This window comes from Ictalurus punctatus, chromosome 3, assembly GCF_001660625.3.
Source record: "Ictalurus punctatus breed USDA103 chromosome 3, Coco_2.0, whole genome shotgun sequence".
Taxonomy (NCBI): domain Eukaryota; kingdom Metazoa; phylum Chordata; class Actinopteri; order Siluriformes; family Ictaluridae; genus Ictalurus; species Ictalurus punctatus.
In genome coordinates, this window is record NC_030418.2 from 16,129,959 (window position 1) to 16,149,856 (window position 19,898).

At 40.3% G+C, this 19,898-nt stretch overlaps 1 protein-coding gene across 3 annotated transcripts; it reads left to right on the plus strand.

The window, feature by feature from the left end:
- The first annotated feature begins 851 nt into the window (after window positions 1–851).
- On the plus strand, window positions 852–18,773 carry zfand4 (zinc finger, AN1-type domain 4). 3 transcript variants are annotated; one of them, XM_017464031.3, is made up of 10 exons: window positions 852–957; window positions 3,880–4,184; window positions 11,248–11,323; window positions 11,553–11,620; window positions 11,760–11,946; window positions 12,249–12,393; window positions 12,822–13,880; window positions 14,123–14,177; window positions 16,986–17,103; window positions 17,908–18,773. In XM_017464031.3, exons 2-10 carry the CDS (start codon window positions 4,001–4,003, stop codon window positions 18,041–18,043), a joined length of 2,028 nt encoding a protein of 675 aa, XP_017319520.1. In that variant the 5' UTR covers window positions 852–957; window positions 3,880–4,000; the 3' UTR covers window positions 18,044–18,773. The 3 variants fall into 3 exon arrangements, with proteins under 3 accessions (XP_017319520.1, XP_017319519.1, XP_017319521.1); XM_017464030.3 differs by having other exon boundaries at window positions 871–992; XM_017464032.3 differs by having other exon boundaries at window positions 871–992; window positions 3,885–4,184.
- Window positions 18,774–19,898: the final 1,125 nt, after the last annotated feature.

The window sequence follows — 19,898 nt, forward strand, 5'->3', positions numbered from 1 at the left end:
CATATTACAAATGGATCAACAAGATGGCATTTTTAAAAATGGATTTGAAATGACTTTTAATATCTGATAAAATTGGCCTAAAGATCGTGGCTACAATAATGAGCCATAAAATCATATCAATAATAATAATATCAATAATAATAATAATAATAATAATAATAATAAACAACTTTATTTATTTTATAGAGCGCCTTTAAAAGTTGCTTCAATCAGTTAACGTTTTCAGGTTTCTACAGAGCACATGCATCTTCTTTACTAAACAAGCAAAGCCCCCTATAATCTATTGTAGGGATCAGTGTAAAAATATGACTTTTTCTGCAAAAAATCTTTAACAACAAGATTATTGTTTGTTTCTACTGAGACATGGGACTTAATACAGGCACAACAAAGCTGTTTTCTTATTTCAAGCAGTGATCCTACATGAAAGAGTTTATTGTTTGGTGTGAACAGTGTTTGTTTTAGGGCGGATAATGAGGAAGAAGAAAAAAAATCCTAACAAAAACCTTTAGTGATTGGAACTCTTATACATTTCTAATAGGATAGGCAGAAGTGTAAAAAAAATCGTTTGGATGACAAATGATTTCATGCATTGCACTTCTGCTACACTGATTAGATAATTGTATGAATGAGTAGGTGTACATGTGTTCCTAATAAAGTGCTCGGTGAGTGTAGCATGGTAGTGTGCAGTTTAGACGTAGCCGTGTTGCGTGTGCGATGTGTTACTTGGAAACCAGAATTCACATCCGGGTGACGTTGAGGAAAATCGATCACCTGCAACCGAACGCCTGTAGTCCCGCCTTCGCGGTGTTCTCATTGGAGCCTGCAGCCTTATGTGCAGATTACGTCTGCCGCCATACGGCTTCTCTCATGTCAATCAAAAAGTGCCACAATAGGTTCCTCCCACCATGTTCGCTGGCACAGACTGAGAAATGGTGAAGATTTCCTGAGGAATTAATGGTACTGAGGCCGGCTGTTACGGGAATCATGATTAGGTTATTATTTTATTTCTCAAGATAACGGCGTGGGAAAAGGGCTGGTAAATTAGCTAACTAGCACAGCTCATCCGTGCTAGTTAGCATCCTCCTCCTCCGTAGCCGTACCTGTTAGCTTTGCGTACAAAACATTCTAGCTAACTCAATATACAGTTAGCTAGGCTGCTATCTGTGGCGCGTGCTAGTTTAATTATTCGCCTTCATGTTTTTTTCTTTTTTTTTTCTTATTGGTTTCTTGAGTAGCAGTACGTAAACAGCAGTAATTTTATTGGGACGTCTACAAAGTAGTGTTATTTTGACAGGGACAGTTGATGGATAGCTGCATCATTATATCGCGTCGTCTAGAAACGGTGATCAAAGTAATCTAATGGATCTTCGTGTAAATGTCGGATCGCATCGAAACTGCAGCAGATGAAATCTGGCGAGTTTGCTGTGTATCGTGTTTGAGGCTGGTGCTTGCCGCCATGACTGAAGAACAATAATGCTTCGGTCTCCTGCAGCAGACATGAAGTCTCCTGCTTGCTCTTTCAAACTTTAGTTCAGACACATCGTTCAAATGTACGATTGGGATTAAATGAACCCCTAGTTGCCTTTTGTGGAGGTTTAAGTTTTTGTCAGTGAATAAAGTAATCCAAGTAATTGAATTTAATGAGGTAATCTGGGGTATTTTAATTTAATGAGGTAATCTGGGTTGCCTTTGTTCAATGAGGTAATCTGGGGCGCCTTTGTTCAATGAGGTAATCTGGGGCGCCTTAGTTTAACGAGGTAATCTGGGGCGCCTTAGTTTAACGAGGTAATCTGGGGCGCCTTACTTTAACGAGGTAATCTGGGGCGCCTCAGTTTAACGAGGTAATCTGGGGCGCCTCAGTTCAACGAGGTAATCTGGGGCGCCTCAGTTCAACGAGGTAATCTGGGGCGCCTCAGTTCAACGAGGTAATCTGGGGCGCCTCAGTTCAACGAGGTAATCTGGGGCGCCTCAGTTCAACGAGGTAATCTGGGGCGCCTCAGTTCAACGAGGTAATCTGGGGGGCCTTATCTTAATGAGGTAATCTGGGGCGCCTTCGTTCAACGAGGTAATATGGGGGGCCTTATCTTAATGAGGTAATCTGGGGCGCCTTCGTTCAATGAGGTAATCTGGGGCGCCTTCGTTCAACGAGGTAATCTGGGGCGCCTTCGTTCAACGAGGTAATCTGGGGTATTTTAATTTAATTAGGTATTCTGGGGTATCTTAATTTAATGACATAATCTGGGGTGCCTTTATTTAGTGCCTTCATAAGTGCAGACCATTTAATGACATAATTTGGGGTACGTTAATTTAATGACGTCATTTGGGGTATCTTAATTTAATGACATAATCTGGGGTGCCTTCATTTAGGGCCTTCATAAGTGCAGACCATTTAATGATGTAATCTGGGGCTGTTTTTCATAGCAAAACATGTATTATATTTTCATATCACAGGCTTGTTACTTTACCTGTTTAAATGCCTACAGGCTACTTACAGCAGAGAGGTTTTGTCTCTTTGGGTCTTGTTGTAAAATGATTTGCATTGGAAACACACACGTACACACTGCAAATTTGTATGCGACCCCTTAAATGTGCTGGTAAAACGTCATTTTAATTGTAAATATCTATCTTTTTTGAATTTGAGAAAGCCATCTAATAAGTTAATCACATTGGTTATTAAGGCTACTTTGATTTTTTTTAATAGCTCATGCAGGATTAAACCAGCAATAGCTCTGGCTTGCAGATGCTTCCTTGTTTTGCCTTGTGAAGACTTTTTATGAGCATCTGGGCCTTATGTGTTTTGATTAGTGCAGTGAAGTATCCGAGAACTCATCCACACTTTGGTTACTTTTGATGAATACACAGCATTCACTCATGTCTGGAAAAGCATAGTATCTGAAGGACCATCCCTCGCCCCCCATTACATATCACATTTCCTAATTATTCTTGTTAAAATACAGTTAATGGTTTGCCCTATAAAAGAGAGATTGCGAATTTGAATGCCACCAACGCCACAGCCATCTATGGCCGGGAGCCAAGGGAAGCAAAATTGGCTGGGCTGTCTGGGTGGGTGGGATGGCATTCTCGCTCCCCTGTCAATCACAGCGACACTAGCTAATTGTGTGGATTCGTGAGCTCATATATGTGGAAGAGAGTAGGTAGTGCTTTCCAGTTGTAAACAGCATTAGCAGAACTTGGCTTGACATGTTTCAGAGAAAGCCTTAGTGTTAGTCTTCCTGGTGGGTGGGAATTGGCAGGTGACCCAGTCGGGGAGAAAATGGGGGGGGGAAATCCACACAAAAGTAATTTTTTAAAAGATTTTCAAATATAGCATGGATTGAGAAGTTTATTTATTCGTTATTAAAAAAAGCAGTCTGCGTTGTTTGAGGAAACGATGACCTACGCTATTAAAGCAGGTATTAAATTTATGAATATTAAACGTTGCCAGTAGCTTCTTTAATGCTGGGCTCAGGGATGTTTTTTAAAAAAAAATTTTTTTAAATCAGTGAACATTGAAAGACTTTTTTTTTATATTCCGAAATTTCTCCTCATGTTCCTGCAGCGGTCAATAAAATATCTACTCGGAGATGAACTCCATTCTGTGTGGAACTCTAGATTTTGAATAAGGATCAGTGCTAGGTGGTGTCTGTACTTCCCTGGTGGCTATCGAGTCAGACAGCTCCCCCCTCTTGCACTCTAGTATTCTAGGCTAATCAGTGTATGTGCTTGTTTTAGGGGTATGGCTGTACTGAGGTTCAAATGTCTTTTAAGGAGTAAGCGGATACAGCTCACATCTTCTACAAACTGTTGTTTCAGATGTCACAGGAGGAATGTCTGTAGCTTGTGTTGCACAGCTCAGTGTGTCCTGTGTCTTTTCCACAGTGTAGACCTGTGTCCAGGATGAGTGTACCCAGTGACCGTGGTGAGATCACAACCCTCACTCATCCACCTTGGGCAGGATTCATCCCAGTCTCTTCCTAAACATCCTCCCCTCTCTACAAACATGGCTGACAAGAGGGAGCCGCCATTTTTCAATGACGATAACCTAGGGGTTGTCAACTACAAACTGCCCTTCTACGAGACCATGGAGCTGTTCATAGAGACTCTGACAGGGACCTGTTTCCAACTGCGGGTCTCCCCGTTTGAGACTATTGTCTCTGTAAAAGCTAAGATTCAGAGACTGGAAGGTATGTGTACTTTCATAGCTCATGTTTAATATGCTTTTCTTTTTTGTGGAGAGTGATGGTGTAATGTATTAATCATCCTAACATAAAGTTCATATGACCGTTTAAGATTAAATTTGAATCTTCTAACAGGTAAAGTAGGATGCAGTCGACCTGCCCTTAAACTCATGCGACAAATCGATAAGAGTGCACTGCTTCACCAGTATTGCTCTGGATTGGCTGCACTTTTTGGTCTGTTGTCTGTAAAGTACCCCTGCACAAATATGATCTTTTAAATGGTCAGTCTATATGTCATACCATTTCACATCATATCATATAATATCACAAATTGCTACTCTCTCTCTCTCTCTCTCTCTCTCTCTCTCTCTCTCTCTATATATATATATATATATATATATATATATATATATATATATATATATATATATATATATATATATATATATATATATAGGTATAATAATCTATACAATCAGAAACGACCATCCAAAGGGAGGTCTTATTTTAAAATTAATTCAGAAACAAATATTAATATATTTTATTTCTTTTTAAACTTTCTCAGCAAGAGTTGAGTTAGGATTAAGCTGTTTATCCCATCATTGTCTGATATCCAAATTGTTAAAGGATGACATGGCACCCAGGAAACCTTAGTTACTGAACCTGTGTGCAAAGTTAAATCGCTGGGTAAGTTAGCTAAAGTTAGCAATGAATAAATATCTTTGTTGTAATGTCAAGTCAGTCTTTTATTTGTCATTTGCACAATTGATGCATGGGAAACTGCATGCTGAAATTCTTATGGTAGCTGAGAAATACTGGATATACACTCACCGAGCACTTTATTAGGAACACCTGTTATGGGTAATGTCAGCCATGGGTAATGTTCACATCATTCATCAAAATTTAGGGGGGGGGGGGGGGTGTAGGGAATGTGAGCTCTGTGAGTTTGACTGTGGCAGTTCTGCGGATGGAAACACCTTGTTGTTGAGAGAGTTCAACGGAGAATGGTCAGACTGTTTGGAGCTGACAGAAAGGCTACAGTAACTCATATCCACCCTGTATAATTGTAGTGAGCAGAAAAGCATCTCAGAATTCTTTTCAACTTTTTGAAACTTGAGGTGGGTGAGCTACAACAGCAGAAGATCACGTCAAGTTCCACTTCTGTCAACTAAGAACAGAAAGCTGAGGCTGCAGTGGGTACAACCTCACCAAAACTGGACAGGTGAAGACTGGGAAAAACGTAGCCTGGTCTGATGAATCTCGATTTCTGCTGAGGCACGCCGATGGTAGGGTCAGAATTTGGTGCCAACAGCATGAATCCATGGACATAACCTGCCTTGGTGAAGGTGGTGTAATGGTGTGGGGATTGTTTTCTTGGTACAATTTGGACCCGTTAATACCAATCAATAATCACTTGCCTATGCCACGGCCTATTTGTATTGTGAGTATTGTTGCTGACCATGTGCATCCCTTCATAGCCAAAATTTATCCATCTTCTAATGACTACTTCCAGCATGATAAAGCACCATGTCACAAAGCAAAAGTTGTCTCAAACTGGTTTCATGAACATGATGACAAGCTCAGTGTTCTTCAGTGGCCTTCCTAGTCACCGGATCTGAATCTAATATAACACCTTTGGGATATGGTAGATTGGTAAATTTGCAACATGAATGTGCACCTGAAAAATCTGCAGGAATTGCATGACGCTTTCATGTCAATATGGACCAGAATCTTTCAGGTTCTTGTGGAATCCATGCCATGAAGAATTGGGTCTGTTTTGAGAGCGAAGGGAGGACCTACCCAGTATTAGTAAAATGGGCTTGTGAGTGTATATTACCATATAGTACCTACTAAGCAAAATAAACAAAAAAAAGAAAATTAATCGTAGGCTATTTGTGTGACTTTTGGGTATGGTTATTTAAATCTCTGAGATTATGATGGTCAAGCTTAAGACCCTGATACTGAAATTATACTTGTGTTGTCCTGTGACAAATGCAAGCTAGTTTTCTAGCAGCCAACTATTCGGCTAAATAACGTGTCCACCCCCCCGGGTTCCCTGGGATAGGCTCCAGGCTCCATGTGGCCCTGTGTAGGATAAGCAATATGGAAAATGGATGGATTTATGTTCTAAAGTCACTTACAGTACAGCATAAGTTCATATTAGAAGCAAGCAGTGTCATTAAATTAAACTGAAATTGCTCATCCGAAGTCCACATTTCCAACAACATTTTTCTCTGCTTCAGACTCTTTACTCAGTCTAAGGTTTACCCATTCAGGGTCAAATTTTCTCCGTGTGGTGCCTCTGAATTTTCATAATAGTGTGGTACTTTATAGATAAGCATGTGATGTAATCAGGGTAGAAAGAGATGGGATGTTGGGATGACAGGAGGCCACGGGGGCATTTTCAATTTGCATTCTTATGCATACTGATGATATTTTGTGAGGATAAATGCATAGCTAGGTTTCTAGGTCTAATTCACTTGCCATTTTAGTAGTTTCTTGGAGACAAAACACTCCTTCATTAATTCATTTTCCTTCTGCTTTTCTGGTCGGGGTTGTGGTGTCTGCAGGCTGAGAACGTAGTCCAGACTTCTATTCCCAGCCAAAGATTCCAGTTCCTCCAGACACGCCTCAGGCAACTGTGAGAGAGAATTCCCCCATCGGGTCCTGGGTTTGCCCAAGGGTCTCCTTCTGTCTAGAGTTGCCTGCTCTTTTCAGAGAATAGCAGCTAAAAGCATACTCGATTGTTGCTAGGAGGCACTAGATATTCACTGATTTCATCATGATCATTTTCATATCAAGTTCCAAATTAGGGTATATGAAGAAGGAAGATTTTCTGAAGACACTTAGAAGAATTGGGAATAGAATAGACTTTTAATCAGAATAGAAAATAATGGGTTACCGAACTTTTAGAAAAATACAGTAGCCACTCCGGTTCACTGTGTAGCACTGAGACAGTTTTTAGATGTTAGTTTTAAGACTCACGAATGGTCTCCTTCTCTCTGTGACTCTGGTACTCTGTGTGTAATTCTGTAAGATGGCCTTCGAAGCTGCTGTTCTTTCACTTCTCTTTTACTGAAATCTCTGGCATTCTGTGATTCACATTCTCTACCTCTAGAGTTCAGTTTAGTTCTTGGTGACAGTACAGTGCTTGACCCCTCCAACACAACTTTGCCTCCTGAACTGTATGTATTAAAATTGTGGTTAGATTCTAACGTTCTTAAAATCCCAGGGAACATGGTGTAAAATATTTAAAATGTTTATATACCACAGTTTTCATATTAAACATTTAGCACAGAATAAAAGAAGTGGATAGAAACGAGGCCCAAAACCCCATCTGGATTCAATAGATTTTTGAACTCCATCCCACAGTATCTCTGAGGCTATTGATTTCAGCCTTGTTTCAGCTGTAAACATGCACCCCCCCTACCCCAGCACACACACACAACATACCCCCTTTACTAGTACTCCTCTTACTAACAGCTTATTTTCTTCTTACTTTATCTTCTTTATACCCCTTTTTAAATGATAGTCATTTCTGTAGAACAGAAAGTCCGTGGGGTAGAGGTGGATCTGATCCAATACCTCCTTTAAGCCTAAAACAAACCGACACAATGCTGTACACAATGCTGATACACTCACTTGATCTGGCTAAAGTCATACTTGAAATAAACACAAATCGAATTAAGATGTGTGGAATATTCCTCTTTTAATCGCATTATCGATGTGCATCATAGACATGTACACACCTTAATCACACTATTAATATCGTGCGGGAGTTTTCACTGCATTGTGCGACAAGACACGGGCGCACACACAGCAGTGCTCAACCGTTTGATGGCAAAGAAGAGAGCACTGCTGCGTCCGAAACCGTGTACTTACCTACTATATAGTAGGAGAAGTACATGTATTTCGGCTACTATGTAGTAGGTAAGTACGCGGTTTCAGATGCAGCACACGGCTCCAAGCAGTTGTCTATTTGCACGTATAGCAGGACAGATAATTAACCGCACTTTGCAAAGTTTCATTTCGTAAAATTTAAAATGAAACAGCCAAAACTGTATCCAGTACCATAATGAAGACAAACTGTATATTGATATGTGAAATTCTGGAGGGAACGTTGGACGGCGTGACACGGTGACGTAATGACGTGTGCCGTTAATTGATCTATGTTCAATTACATGTAAAACAGCTACATGAAAGGAATATCTTAAAAGCAACGCATGTAAACACTTTAATCACAATATTGTCTTATTCAGAATAAGGTTAATAAATAGATTACTGCTGTCCATGTAAACGCAGTAACAGACTTTCTTTATCCCCCGGACTCTTGGCTGGATCAGGTCCAGCTCCACCACATGGACTGTTTGTTGTGCAGTAAGGGGTACTTAATACTACTGTGAGGTGTCCTTGTGTGTGATGATGATTAGTCACAAGCTCTCACTTAGAGTGTCAGTTGTGTTTTAGTCACAGTGAGATGATTTTAAGTACCTGTAAACTACTCCTTACGTAATGAGTGAATGCACTTTGTTCATATTATGGACACCATATACTTCAGTGATGCAAATGATGAGACCGCATCAGTTTGCCATGTGAAGGGTGTGAGTTTTAGTTGCTGTTAAAGCATGGTGGTCTGTAAAAACACCAGTGTGTTGCATGGAGCTCTGTGTGTCTAACTTGTGTGTTGATGAGCTTTGAGATGTAAGACCACACATAGCCTCAGCACTTCACATTTCACATGCTGCTAAACACACAAGTGTGTTTCCTCTGCTGTGAAGTACAGGTTAGTAGTGAATTGCTCCTGCCTTCAAGAAGTGTTTTTGCTTTTTATGTTGTATTATAGATCAATATTTGCACTTTGAGAGGACTTGCAACGTCATATAAAACTGTACACCTAAACTGTGCAGGAGCAAAAGGGCATGATCGGGCATGTTTTAGAATAATAGGCAGAACAAAGCCCTGCCCACTGCAACTGATTGAATATAAACTGTTTATCCAGCATATTGTTGACCTCATTAACCTAGTGTTTGAATGAAATTTATGATTTCATGTTAAAAGTTGAAAAATGCCAGAGAACCTGGAGGAAACCCACGCATACACAGGGAGAACATGAGAAACTCCACACTGAAAGAAACCCGAGCTCGGGATCAGACCATGGAGCTGTGTGGAGGAAATGCTACCTGCTGCAGTACCTTGTTGCTACGGTATTATTTATGCAACAATCATTTCAATGTTACATGTCACTAGGTGCTTTGCCTGTGGTCATTGCCACAGTAATCCCAAAAGATTATTCACTGGAACTAAGAGGCCCAAACCTGTTCCAGCATGACGGTGCCCCTGTTTGCAAAGTGAGCTCCATGAAGACATGGTTTTCTGAGGTTGGAGTGGATGAACTCTGGTGGCCTGCACAGAGCCCTGACCTCAACCCCACTGAAAACCCCTGGAGTGAACTGGAACTCTGACTGCATCCCAGGCCTCCTCATCAGAGCCTGACCTCACTAATGCTCTTGTGATTAATGAGCACAAATCCCCACAGCCACACTCCAAAATCTAGTGGAAAACGTTCACAGAAGAGTGGAGGTTATTATAACAGTAAAGAGGGACTACATCTGAAATGGGATGTTCATCATGCATATATGGGTATGATTGGTCAGGTGTCCACAACTTTTGCCCACATAGTGTATGTGAATGGATGAGTTACATATACACGTGCATATTTTTTTGTGAGGAGCTACAATGTAAACATATAAAATTATATAAAGGTAAATGGTGTTAGTAACAGTTTCAATCACTGACTTATTGAGACTTTTTTTTTTTTTTTTTTTTTGCGAGACAGTTTATTTATTGAGACATGTTTTGATTAGAAATATTACACGTTTCGGAGTCATGAAAGTTTGTGGTTTGCTGGTTATTAGGCAGCCTTAAAATGGACTTTGTGCTGAGAGGAAGCGACTGACTACTTTTGCTTATTTTTATAGAAGCTTATTTTTTGGGCGGCTGTGGCTCAGGTGGTAGAGCGGGTTGTCCACTAATAGTTGGGTTGGCGGTTCGATTCCCAGCCCAAATGACTCCACATACCGAAGTGTCCTTGGGCAAGACACTGAAGCCCAAGTTGCTCCCGATGGCAACTTGCGTGGCAGCTCTGCTACCATTGGTGTGTGTGTGAACGAGAACCAGTGTAAATAGCTTTGTAGAACCGCTAAGATTACAAAAAAAAAAGCGCTATATAAGTGCAGACCATTTACCATTTATTTTGGTGTCTCATTTCTACACACGTGTTTAAGAAATAAAAACGAAGGTCTTGTTGAATATGTAATTTTGTGTGTGGGTTAATCTAGAGAGTAATTAACCTAGATATTGATCTAATCTGACACAAACAGCTGTGAGTAATTGTCTGGCATGATCGTTTTTTTTTTCTGGTGAGATCCTCTTCATTTTGATTCGGAGTCAGCCCCCCGGGGCCCGAGGGTGCCCTTTGCTGAACTTGGATGCTTGATAAAGGGCGTCTCGTGCCTGATTGATGCATTCAGTATGCAGTGGGGGGCAGCACTGAGACGTGTTTCTTCTGCATGGGTTTTTCAAGAAATATGTGATGTAATATGAACTATTTCTTTATGTTTCTTTGGAGTTTCTAATCGGATGTATAAGCACCAGGTGTTACTGCTTTTAGTGATTCCCAGTTTCGTCCACTTTGCTCAGACATGAAGGGTATTTATTGTAATAGCAGTAAAACCTTGAGATTTCATGGACAATGGATTATTTTTGTGCGTGTAAAAAGATCGTACAGTGGGTTTCAAGCAGCCTGATGCCCCATGTGGCTTGCATGTAGTTTTTTTTTTTTTGTTTGTTTGTTTGTTTTTTTTTAAAGGTATTTTTCAGTTGTGTGCTGTTTTCAGTGCACATTTTGTCTATATCCCCTCTGACATTCATTACAGTACAACATTCTGGTGTCGGCCATCAACCAAACTTTGTCCTCCACCCCATTCCTGCACCCTGTCACAGTGGAATGTTTGTATCTTGCCAATTAGGTTACTTAAATCGGATTCTTTATTTCTTCGTTGTATGACAGGTATCCCTGTTGCTCAGCAGCATTTGATCTGGAACAGCTTGGAGCTTGATGATGAGTACTGTTTGAATGATTACAGGTCAGTATATATTTTTTTCCCCTCTGATTGGGAACATTTCAGCACGCAAGCATTTCTTTGTCTTTAACACATATGCCTGATTTCCTGTTTTGAGTCGGTTACTGTAATCATGTGACCCAGTATGAAGTAAATTGTTGTACTATAGATAAGGGGAAATTGGATTGACATAAAATTTCATTAGAAATTGTACTTACTGTTGGTTTGGGATAATGAGTTACTGTCATTACAGCATTGCAGAAGGTTGCACTCTCAAGCTGGTCCTTGCCATGAGGGGTGGGCCAATCAACACCAAACGAGGTGTCTGACTAATACTAATAACTGAGAATCATAAGCTTTGTGCAAACATTGACTGTTGAAATGAGCACTGCATACACTGCATGATGTTTCACAGGGTGAACAAACTCTTTCTCTCCCTCTCTTTCTCTCTCTTCTTAAGTGACCATTGAGAACTCAGTAAAGGATACCTCTGACTACTTGGATTCAAAGAGGGATGAGGTGTGGGAAAAGTCTTTGTCTAATAAACAGGTCACTTTCCTGGTGTACAAAGAGGGTGACCAGCTAAAAGTCTTCCGGGTTGTGGACCGTGGAGACGGAACTCTGACACCGGTGTCAAAATCCCTAAGGTTTGTTCAAAGGGAAATGACAAGTTAAGAGAAATTTCAGCTATAGATCATAAAGTACCTTTTTTTTTTTTTTTTTTTTAAAATCAAAATAAGGCAACGCACATTTGAATATATTTTAGTGAAGGTGAGTTAGAAGTGCCTGCGTGTGAGGTTGCTGAAAATAAAGATGTTCTCAAAAATGGTTTAAGTTTTTGTAAAAGTGTGTTAATGTCCTGTTTGGTAAAACAGAATTCCGGATAAACATTTTGACCGAGTTTAGTAACGCTTGAGTATTTTTGTTGTGCACGTCCTTGGTTTACCAGTGGGTCAGTGCACAATGTGTACGCTGAGGAAGAGGAGGAGGGTGCTAGCATTTCCTCTGCGCAGCTGACGCTGGAGAACTCCATCACTATGAACAAGATGAAGTTACTCAAAGCCAAGATGGAGAATATGAACCTCAATAAAAAGGTAGTACCAGAGGAAAGACTGTGTATCGATAAAATAGTACAAAAGTGCTTAAAAACGAGGCTAGTCGTATTATCCCAAACAGTAATTATCTTAAGCTTTTAAAAAAAGCTTGTCATTAAAACAGACAGAGTAAATGCCACTAGACTGGACGAGTGATTCTCATAACCAGTACAGTAATAATAACAAGTTCAGCACACTGGTGCAGTTCATTAACTAACACTATTTCTCTGCACAGTCTTTAGGAGCCTGCTAAATTGCTAGGGCTCTTGCAACTATTTCTGGGATTTAATATCTACAGGGAATAGTTCATGTTTTTCATTAGTGTATACCACTGACTAATGGCTGTGTCTCAAATATACTCTGTTCTCAGATAAGTTTGTTTCTCTGGTTTTTTTTTTTTTTTTTTTTTTTGCATGTTTCCTTTTTAGCCTAAGAAGTCTACAAAGTTGAGAGTAAGGCCTCCAGTTGGTCCACGTCCTTTCTGTGGCTCACTTGGCTCTGCTCGCCACCACCGAATGCTCCGCATCCTTCCTCAGATTGGCCATGCCCCTGTAACACAGCTACCTCCGATTGGTGATCAGCAACAGTCTTCCCCTGAGGCTTGCCCAGCTTTCACATGTCACCCAAGTTTTGGTTCTGGTAGAGCCATTTCCTCGCTGACAACTTCTAGCAAATACATTCTTCAGGAGGAGGAGTCATGGAATAAGCCCACCCCCAGGAATATCAGGCTACCTCCTAAAGTGTCCAGGCTAGATGTGGTTGGACCGAAGGCTATAACAGACTGTTTGTACCCACCGCTCTCTGTCCTGTCTGGTCTGGAAGCTGAAGACAAGACAGAGATACAGAGTGACGGAATAATGCTACCGGATGACGGCGTTATAATTGAGCCTTCCAAACCCATTCCGTTTAATAGCCTGCTTCCAGAGCCGCTGAGTCTGGATGTTTCTGCTCAGCCGGAGGCCAGTCTGGACTCTTTAGGCGCTGTGAACAAGCCCATGACTGCAACTCCACTGCTGTCCCAAGTTGTAGGCTCAGACTCCATTAGCACATGGTCAGTAGGCACTAAGACGCTACAGTCCCACACTGACAGAGCTGCACTGAACTTGCTACGCACTCCTCCACATGTGCCTCGACCTTTCACAGATTTTACAGGGGAAGTGCCTCGCCCCTTCCTCGGCTCTAACAGAGGGCCTACCGTTCCACCATGCCCAACTCCACAGACCCCTCCTCTCCATGCCATCAGAGTGGACTCACCAGGCAAACGACCAGACAGGGTATACAAGAGCGAGGCACAAGGTGTCACCAACATAACCGACAACATTTCCAGAGAGTTGTCAGGCTGTCTGAGTAACCTTGATGAAAAACTAGCAAGGCCTTGTGATCTGGACAGATTGTGTGGCACAAATGCCCCCTTGCAAGCCAACATCCATCTGCTGCAGGAGGATCTGCTACGGAGAATAGTTCCCCTGCAGAGAGCAACATACTCGGTGAGTGTGCAGCTCTCAGAACCACTGCTGGATCTGTACATATCTGCATTTTACACTAGACCACAGACATTGAATTTTGTTCAGTAGATTAGCATGGCTGGGGCAAAAAAGCTTTTAGCCTAGTCATTACTTTTCTTTAATCTTTGCATAGTATCAAAGTGGTGCTTCTCCTTTACAAGGGTATGAATTAAGTTATACTGGTAAGAGGACTCAAGAGTTTTACAAAAATACTGTCTTTTCAGCCATCAGGCATCCTGGACTCATCGAGTGGACCCTCCAGTTCAATAAAGAGATTAGGTGAGTCTGTACACTTTACATTCTGGAGACATTTTGTTAGAGAGATGAATCCATCACAAAGACTCCATTATGTCACGTGTCAGGGCCAAGTCATTTCCTCCAGAAACGTAGCAATTAGGGCAGTTGTGCTTCTTTTCTCCTCCAGTAACTCTGCTGTGCTGTATGAAACGGTACAGTTACTGAACTGAATCCAGAACTATGCCTTCCTTGGTCATGTATCAGTATCCCTTTCCATCATATAATGGCGCTGGTGAAAGTAGGGTAGTTCTCTGGAGGGTTTGAGGTCAGACAGTGTACCCTATTTGACATTGGTTTTGTATGAAGAGAGACAGATAAAGGATCTGACCAAACAAAACTTTATTTGGTTTACCATTGTAAACCAAATTTTTGTGGTGCTGTCCTGTCCAGTAAAAGAATTATAATAGCTAACTAGTGTATTTATCAACATGAGGTTTGTATTTGACCAATCAGTGTTTCTAGCACTTTCCATATGTTGAGTAATCTTAGTATCCTGGAAAAAGGGTAGCCAGATTTAAGCATTACTACTCATTCATGTGGAAATTTTCATTTTCACCATGGCCTTGTATGTTTTTAATTGTTTAATACGTTGATACTGTAAAACCATGATATTTGTAAACCAGGTTATAACACCATTACAAATTCCAAACAGTAACACTTCTAAACAACGTGCATTTTCTGTCTGGAGACTTGTTTAGTATTTCTGCATTGACTGATTTTAATATGTCGCAGTCATTATTTTGAAGGATGAGTCTTCAGTTGCACATGATACACATATATACACACACACACACACACACATATACACATCACTTGTGCAGACTGGGATGCTGCATCTCTCAGCCTCTGCCACTAGACAGCCTAGTCCTTGAAACGCTTTTAGTCACAGCTAGATTTATTTTTTTATTGCATGCATTAGGTCTCACATGAATGCCATTGAAATTCCAGCTTGTATCTGGCTTTATTTAATCAAGTCTGTTACGTCTGTGGTGACCTGTAGTGCAGTGAACCAAAAATAGCATATGAATGAAGTGAAACTCCATAACCTTTTTTATTGTTACTTATAGTAAAGTAGCACATTGTCAGTAAACTTGTATAGGACAGTAAACTGTGTTTAGCAATGTGTGCATTAAAAAAAAAAAAAATTCTTCAACCAGTCATGCATCAGAAAGATGAGTGTGTGCCCATGGCCCAAAGGGTAGCATGGCATTACGGTGCTGCTTTATAGAGGCTTATGAATGTTTTATGACCCTAGCATTGTGGGTGAGGCATCAGTTCTTCACTAGCATTGACAGAAAAAGAACTATTCATAGAGACCAAACAACAGGAAATGCAAAGCATGACCAGCTTTGTTCCTCTCTAATATAAACTTGTACATGCATGTATGGGTTCACACCATATGCACACGCTATACCCACACTATATCAGCTAATATGAAATGACTGTAGAATAAAGCTTCAAGGCAACAGAAAGATGGATGGATGGGTGCGTGGGTGTGAATGCAAAAACGTTCGTCAGCAGCTGGTGTTTGTGATATTCTAAAATGTTCCCAGAATAATCACTGCGAATGTCTGCATCCCATCCCCAACATGCTGATCTCTCTGATACCAGAACTGATAGCTGTCGAACACAACTACAAATCCAATCTCATGCCACAGCACCGGGACTATAGCTTTTTTTGCTTGCTCGGTCATGCACGAGTTCCTTCATCATGTGTACTTTCCAGGCATATAACCTGTGGCTGCATCTTCTTATATGTCTGTATGTGGTAGTGGCCTAGCTGCATACTGAATATTTGCAGGAGCTGAACTTTTGTTGTGGCTGACTTTGTGGTTCATGTCTTATTCGCATGATTCAATGTGTTGTGTGTAACTTTGGTTTCAGAGTAGAGCTGTAGATGGGAAGAATTGCAATGTTCCTTCCGTAAACAGTCACTCTCAATTTACACCGATCAGCCAGAACATTAAAGCCACCTGCCTAATATTGTGTAGGTCTCCATCCCTGTTTTGTGCTGCCAAAACAGCTGTGACCCGTCGAGGCATGGACTCCACAAGACCTCTAAGGTGTGCTGTGGTATCAGGTACCAAGATGTTAGCAGCAGATCCTTTAAGTCATGCAAGTTGCGAAGTGGGGCCTCCCTAGATCAGACTTGTTTATCCATCACATCCCACAGATGCTCGAGCAGATTGAGATCTGGGGAATTTGGAGGCTGAGTCAACACACTGAATTTTTTTGTCATGTTCCTCAAACCATTCCTGAACAATTTATGCAGTGTGGCAGGGTGCATAATCCTGCTGAAAGAGGGCACTGCTAATCGGGAATACCGCTGCCATGAAGGAGTATACTTGGTCTGAAACAATGTTTAGGTAAGTGGTACGTGTCTAAGTAACATCCTCATGAATACCAGGACCCAAGGTTTCCCAGCAGAACATTGCCCAAGACAGGTGCAATCAACTGTAGCATTAAAAAAAAAAAATGTTCAGCTCATGCTACACTACAGGGCAACTGAACACACAGAGGAAAGCACTGTCTGTCATACATAGTCTCACAGAACCTCATGATTGACTAGTGTCAATCACTAGACTGATGGAGGAGTGAGTAATGCTATCGCTCGCTTCCAGAGAGTATTTTGGATTCCCGGTCATGGATGTCTGTGCCATCGTTGGGGATAGGCTGAACGCTTTTCTGTTGCACCACTTGGTAGCTGATTTTGTTTATTAGATGGTGCATTTATTCATTGTCTTGCTTTATTAGTATAGACATTTTCTTTTGCTTTGTTGAAATATTTAGGTTCTCCAACATATCACCTCCCTCCTGTGAAGGCTCCTCTGAGCTCAAAGACGAAGACTTCAAAACACTGCTTCCTATGTGGGAAGAAGACCGGGCTAGCCACCAGCTATGAATGCAGGTACATGGCTTAGGCTGCAAGTTAGCTCTCTGTGCTTCTTTGTGTATTTTTCTTCATGCTGTGTAGACTAGAGCTTAAAGTCTGAGTGTTGATCAGAATGATAATGTTCACTTTTATTTCAGCTGTAGGCTGGGGTTCCTCAAGGAATTTCCAGAACTCTTTTTCAAACAAAGGATAAACCCTTGTATTTATTTTTTTAAATCTTACTTCCTTAAGGTTATCTTAGAGCTGCATTTGCGTTGAAGCGTCGTTGTTTTATGATGTGCTGTTCAGAGCTACAGTTCAGGTGTAAGATCAGCTTGTTCTCAGGAAGATGTGATGTGGTTATGAATATCATTGTCAGGTCCTTAATTAGCAGCTCGGAGATGCTTAGTAGTGACATCTGTGCGTTCTGTTCTTGTCTTATATGTCAAAGTTTCTGGTATTTGTTCTGAAACTAATAGTGTTTGATCTGCTGAAGTTTTAGAGTTTGGTTCTGATGTGTGATTTAAAGTAAGTGATAAAATGGATAGTTGGTTACAGTATTCTTAAAAAAAAAAAGAGAGAGAGAGAACTTACCATGCTGTATTTTTCTGAATTGATTTGATTGTTTAATATCTGTGTTAATATTACTAGAAAGCAGACATAACTGCTTACTATATTAATCCCACTGAATTTTCTAGAGGTCCTTGATTTGTTACTAATTTAAGTCTGTAGATGTGCAACACTTTTCTCAAGAGACACATGCCTAGTCTCTTTTTTTCTTTCTTTCTTCTTCTTCTCTTTTATCTCTCCTGATGATACTTCTCTGTTTCCCTAATTAAGGTGTGGCAACAACTTTTGTTCCACGCACCGCTATGCAGAGACCCACAACTGCACTTACGACTACAAAAGTGCAGGTCGCCGCTTCCTCCAGAAGTCTAATCCCATCATCAGCGCACCAAAGCTGCCCAAAATATGAAAGCACTATATAAGAGGGGGAAGATGATATGCAAATGAAAGCATGATTAAATGAACAGGAACTAAACCAGCAGTGTGCTTTTTATCACGTGTTTGCTTAATGGCAAGGTTTATTTTAATTTTATTTACTTTTTTATTTTAATTTTTTTTAAAGAAATTACTTTGCAAAAATGTGAATTTGTTTCTTCTTCTTTTTTTTTTTGTCTTGAAAACACATGAAACTGACGTGGAAATGTGGAAAAGTTGTGATCACTACAAATGATATGTATAGAAATATATATTTCTGTTTTTCTTAATATCTAAACGGCTTCATGAGACAAGTCTTTGCAAGATGCACTTTAGTAATAATGACGTCACGTCTTTCTTTTCTTTTCTTTTTTTTCTTTCTCTAAATTGGTCCGTTTTAGGCCTACAGCACTCCACTGAAGACATCACACCAGGTACTGCACATCCGTAATATAAAAGATGAGTCTATTATGGGTTTCACTTTGAATGGAATTATGGGAGTTGAACTTTGAACTCTGTAAACACTACTATGCAGTATGGCCACGTAGCATATTAATCATTTTGAGTAGGCTGACCTGAACACAAAGCTGAGTTGCCATCGTAATGATTTCTTTTTGTACCTTGTTTTTTTTTTTTAATCGCACACCACCATGAACAGCTGTTAAAATGTTCAGTATTTATTTGGGAATTAAACTAATAAACTGAAATATAAATATGATGAAATAGCCTTGTTTCAGTTAATGTTTTATTGACTTTTGCTTCTTACAATAGCAGCTTTATTTTGTGTAGTAAATGTGCTTGATTTTTTTCCCTTCTCCATCACTGCGCTACTCCAAGATACTGGGAGAGAAATGATTTCCTAAAGCATCTTGCCCCAGTGTGGAAACCCTATTTGTTTACATACATCAGCTTTGTTTTACATTTTCATTTATTCATTCTGCAGACACTTTTATCCAAAGCGACTTACAAATGAGGAAATATAAGCAAAGCGATACATCAAGTAGAGAACAATACAAGTACTGCTACGGTACAAGATTTATATAATTGAGTGTTTAGACGAGCAAAGTGCACAGAGTAGAGGTGTAAACTGGCAAGTTAGGGGTTTGTTAAGTGTTCATGGAAGAGGTGGGTCTTTAGCTGTTTTTTTGAAGATAGTGACAGATTCTGCTGTCTGGATTAAGTTTGGAAGTTCATTACACCACTGAGGGACAGTCTTGTTTCTTAGTCTTTATTATTATTATTATTAGAAATGAATTATCTGAATAATACATAAGAGAAATGAGTCAATGAAATATGGATGGACAATTTTATTGCAGATCCCCAAGAGCAAGACATCATCTGTTCAAAATCAAAACAATTTCCTGTCTTCGTTTCTTTCAAATTGCTGTAAATGGGAATTTAAATGGACTTGTCCAAGTACATCTAAACTACTCATAGGTTCCTCGCAAAGCCTTTCAGTAGAGTCATTCACATCCTCAAGTAGAAGGATGATTTGCAGAATATTTTCCATTCTTCTTCTACTAAATTAGACAGAGAATTGGATTTTATACAAGGACAGCTCTTGCTTAAATGTTCCACTTATTTCTACAGCTGTTTTTGTTCAGCACACTTTGTACTATTGCTCCTGGATATAAACATTCAACAGCAAGCACTGTTCATTATTACACTTAGTCTCTGTTTCTACCTTCCTTGATGACTACATGGCCAAATTCATGATGGGGAGTGAGCACATGAGTCACATAATGGCATAAAATGATAACCAGGTAATGTTATAAGCTGGCATCCAGTCAGCACTAGCTCAATTTTTTCCACATGCATTGCTGAGCAGTTTGTTGTTTGAGGGGTTTTTT